This window comes from Penaeus monodon, chromosome 11, assembly GCF_015228065.2.
Source record: "Penaeus monodon isolate SGIC_2016 chromosome 11, NSTDA_Pmon_1, whole genome shotgun sequence".
NCBI classification, from domain to species: domain Eukaryota; kingdom Metazoa; phylum Arthropoda; class Malacostraca; order Decapoda; family Penaeidae; genus Penaeus; species Penaeus monodon.
Genome location: NC_051396.1, coordinates 5414242 through 5419241, shown reverse-complemented (window position 1 = coordinate 5419241; position 5000 = coordinate 5414242). Strand labels below are relative to the sequence as shown.

General features: G+C 43.7%; 1 protein-coding gene across 2 annotated transcripts in view; it reads left to right on the top strand.

Moving 5' to 3' along the window:
- The window catches only part of LOC119578700 (integrin beta-like protein 1), a 15361-nt gene that overhangs the window by 7760 nt on the left and 2601 nt on the right, over positions 1-5000 (top strand). For both annotated transcript variants that reach the window (XM_037926280.1, XM_037926279.1), the window contains exon 5: positions 3133-3247. In XM_037926280.1, coding sequence (XP_037782208.1) covers positions 3133-3247 — 115 coding nt within the window. The remainder of the gene's footprint in view (positions 1-3132; positions 3248-5000) is intronic.

Here is a 5000-nt window from a genome sequence, read left to right as displayed (position 1 = left end):
AACACTGCCAGCAAATTCATGGTCGGTAACCTTAATATTGCCCAGAGTTGCTCCACTGTGACTTTGGACAGTACCTCTACCCATTATCCAGTCCATGCAAATGTTGAAAAGTTTTGGTGCAAGAACACAGTCTTGCCTCACTTTATAGCATTTTCAGTGCCAGTATCCAGTCTTGCTATTAATCCAGTGATCCTTGTTGGAATCCTTCTTAGCCTCAGGATCTCCTAAAGTGATTCACGATGCACTGTAGCAAATGCCTTCTTGAGGTTAGTGTAAGCAGTCCACACTGGAACTTACGTCGGTGCTCTACAATGACTCAAAGCGCCAGGATACAGTCTATTGTGGAGTGAATCCAGATTGCTCTGGCCTCTGGTACCTCAGCAAGAGGTCTGATACATATCAAGAGGATGTGAGCGAGAAACTTGCCTGAGTATACTAAGCAGTGTAATGCCAAAGTGATTTAACAGTTCAGCTGGGATGATGGAGATGCCGGCTGCTTTATCACTCTTCAGCTTGGAGATCTGGAGATCGCCCTCATGGCGTCAGTCAGGAAGGGGTGCCTTCGCTGATCGGTTGGTCTGGCAAAGGAATCTCGACACTACCCACATCCAAGTTGATTGTTGGTGGAACAACCTGGATCAACCTGGTACAACACCTCAAAATACTCAGCCCAACACTCCTGCACCCCAACAGGATCTGAGATGATTTGACCACTTGCTGAGTGGACTGCAGTTGTCTATGAGAAGAGCTTGGAGTTCAGCTTTCTCAGGGCATGGTAGGCAGGTCGAAGGTCATTTACTAGGATATGGTTTCGATCTGGAAGCTTCCCCACAGAGATAGCCTCCCGGGCACACTCCCCCTCCGTCAACCTGTCCACATGAAACACCCTAGGGTCATCACTGGAATGGAGTTTTGAAGTAGACTTAGAAAGTAGCCACAACTAATCTATGATCAGTTCCACAGAACTTGGCACTCTGATATACCCTGAAGTTCTGAAGGATCCTCCAAAGAATGCTAATGAGGATGTGGTCAATCTCCTTGTGGGTCACAGCACTGATACCAAGAGCTAGAACTCTGTTTCTGGGACCTAGCAAAGTCTCGGAAAAGGAGGCTATTACCATTGACAGCACCAGCTCCCGAGCCATGAGGACCAACAGACAGCTATCTAGCTATCTGTCACAGATGCATGTTTGGAGTTAAACATCTCTTTCACTTCAAGTTTATAAGCATCAGTAGGAGTGTACGCAGAAATAACAGACATGTAAGCTTCAGTCTCAATACCATTATATGTTCATTGACCAGAGTGACCTCCACTACCAAGGGCTGAAGAGTGCTGGAGATGGCTTTGGCTATTCCCTGGAGATGGAGACCAACACTGTGGCCCAACAAGTAGTAGGTGTAGCCACCCACACTCATCGTCCCGCCGTCAGGTCTTCTCACCTCCGAGAATTGCCCACACAAGACTGACTCATGGACTGATGATGGCTAAAAGTGAAGCACTGTGTGAGGGATGCCAAAAGCCATTAACGGTCGCACATGTAGTGGAAAGATGTACAACATTCTCAGACCAAAGACATATGTACTTGTCTCCCCCATATACACTGAAAAGTGTATTGAGGAGGGATTGTGACATAGAAGGTCTTATTAGTTTCCTTAGGGAGACTAATATTTTCAATAAATTTAATTATGCATAATGTTTATGCAATAATTTTATACATTTAGACCATAAAGTTGATAAATATAATATTTATTGTTATTTAGACACTTTAGATTTTAACGTTTTAAATATTTTTTACATTTCAATCTAACAAGGTGTTCGCCGCTAAAGACATTAGCTGTTGACGTGGCAGATAATGTTAAATAATTAAACAGTCTCACCTACAAGAGAACAGCCAACTCAACTCTCAGCTGCTTGAGCTCCCTCGACAGTATTGGCAACCGATCGTCCTATCGCAAAGAGTAGACGTTCCTAGCCCCTACCCTAATAGCCTGCCTGAGGTTTAACCACAGGCAATCACTATGGGTTGATGACACCTCTGCCACCCCCATCGACGTTTCCCCATATAGCGAGGGCTATCTTGCTGCAGGTCCCATAATCCACCTGTGGGGGTCCTGTGAGCTTTACCCCACAAGCCTCACACCAGGCTGGCGGCTGCTGGGATGCAGATGGGACTGATAACCCTAGTTCCCAGACCGAGTCCCAGCGGTCACCAACCTAGAGGGACCACCCATTAACCCCAGGGGGGCAAAGGGGCAAGAGTTAGTACAAAGCCAGGGTATGTGTCCACACGTTGGTGGGCCATGACTCCGTACCTCTAGGGCATCCTGCTGCTCCAAGAGCCTCCACAGTTCATCCTAGGATGGCAAGGTACCTAGTTTCCATGGGTGGCCACGAGAAGGCACTGCAGAAATCTTAATGGTAGAGAGTTAATGAGCCGGTATGGGAGACTTATGGACAGCTGCTCCCTTTTCGCACTAGGCTAGCCAGCGGTGGCAGCTGCAAGCGAGAAGTCATGCAACGCACTTGACACTATCTAGGCTACCTTGCCATCGCTTCACATCATCCTGAGCATGAAGCACCCACCCATATCTTCTTCTTTTAACGGTAGGTTCATGTCTGAGCCGCCGTGGTCACGGCATGATACTCAATTGCAGTTTTCATGTTGTGATGCTCTTGGAGTGAGTACGTGGTAGGGTCCCCAGTTCCTTTCCACGGAGAGACCCACCCATATATATATATATATATATATATATATATATATATATATATATATATATATATATATATATATATATATTATATATATATATATATATATGTATATATATTATATATATATATATATATATATATATATATATATATATATATATATATATATATATATATATGTATATACATGTATGTATATATACATATGTGTGTGTGCGCGCGCACACACACACACACACACACACTCACACACACACACACACACACACACACACACACACACACACACACACACACACACACACACACACACATATGCAATATAAATGCACATTTAAACTGTATGTACGTTTGTATATGACTATAGGTTTTAGGATCCCTAAGCAAGAACAACACCACAGAAATCTTTCTTCCCTCAGACTGCAGTCGTGACACGAGTAACCAGTGCACATACGGCGGTGGTTTCTGTAGGAAAAATTGTGGAAAGTTCGCCTATCCTAATGGTGAACCGTGCAGCAACAATGAACACTGCAGGTAAGAAAGGAGTCTTTCTGTTAAATGTAGCTATTAAGATGGGCTTGTGTCGAGATTGGGGTCGTAACTACAGATTTTGCTTTAAGGGTGTCCACTGTTTTGCCCGCCGCTTTTTATGCATTAATCGGTGATTTTTTTATATATATTTTTTTAAAGATCTACATGGCAGTCTCTAAAAACTCTTCTCGCCATTAATGTGTAATTTTCCCTGAAAGAAAGATTTTTAAAAAAGCCTGAGGGCGTAGGGGAATGTTGTTTTTTTCATTACTGTTCATTCGGGTAATTATTGGACTGGCCATTAGAGGGGATAGATGGGGATATGGCTGTATTTGTCAACAAAAACACTATCATGACTTATTTCTAGCCTCGTGTATTATACTGATTTTATCTGTCTTTGTTTACTTCTCAATACAGTGAAAGGGGAACAAGAAAAGTATTAATAATCTTTATTTTCTTATGTATTATTTATCATCAGTTCATGAGTAGAACGCAACGAGCATATAGAAACTGGTCCAAGGACCTCCTGTCAGAAAGCAGGTCCTTGCAGTGTCTTCTTAATTTACTCTAATTTCTTAAAGTTGCTCTTATCCACCGACATGGCCTATGGCATGCCTGTACACGTCGGCTCCCATGGTCGCGTTGTACCTCTGCAGGCAGTCGGTGACCATCCAAAGCGATTGATGGCAGGTAGTAGAACCTGTTGTTCCATTGCTCGCAGGCGTTGGTGGTCCCACCCATCCAGGTAGGCGGTGTTACCTGCATCCGGCTATTCATCAGAACGGTCTGTTATGTCCCAGAAACATACATGCGTGCATACATGGATTTTCTTATGCCCCAGAGACGTACATACATACGTCTCTGGACGTACATACATACGTCTGTGGGGCATGAGGCAATGCTGCTTTTGAAATAAGCTTAGAAGGCAAAATGCAATGCACATCACCGACCTGTTTGTGAACATTTGGGCTGAGTGCATTCTTGATTGCATTGTAGATGGCTATCTCGTAATCTTCAATGATTTTGTCTGGAAGAGGAACCACGTCCTTTTTCAGATACGCATAATTAGTGAGCAAACTGTCTGGAGCAGTGGAGCGAGTCCCTTCCAAAAGCCACTGGCAGCACTCAGGAGTTCTATCTCGTCGTCGCTGGCAAATACCAAAAGTCACGAATACCTCGATTCGTTGTCGTTCCTACTGAAGGGTCAACCGTTTTCTGAAAATGAAATGCTATGGCGATCAGAGAGCGGATAGGTCCCCTATCCGCTCTCTGATCGCCATAGCATTTCAATCGTTTTCGGCTCCTGTGGAACGGATCCATATTAGTTTGCCTGCAACTGTCTGTCGAGAAGATACTATTATGATATCTGCAGTGATGGCATAAAATAGACAGAGAAAATACAAACTTTCACGTCAGTAATAAGAGCACCTTTACACGTCGCTGTTTTCTGAGAACATTCCCATTTTACAGTTGATTTATGAGTCTCCAGCTTCGTGTGACCCTCATAGATTAAGCGTGCAGCTTCCTTTACAGGTGGTGATAAGCTTGTTTTGGATTGTATTGCCAGGAATGAGATAGATTACATAGGCACTGTGGGGTCAGAGAGGGAGAATTAGATACTGCAGCATTCTCACGTAAGATGTCTGATTATGACTCCCGAATACCGTGGATTAAATCAAGTACTGACGAGATGAATGAAATATGAATATGATATCAGGTCCGGTGTAGAATACTGATTGTGGTTAACAAGCTTTCT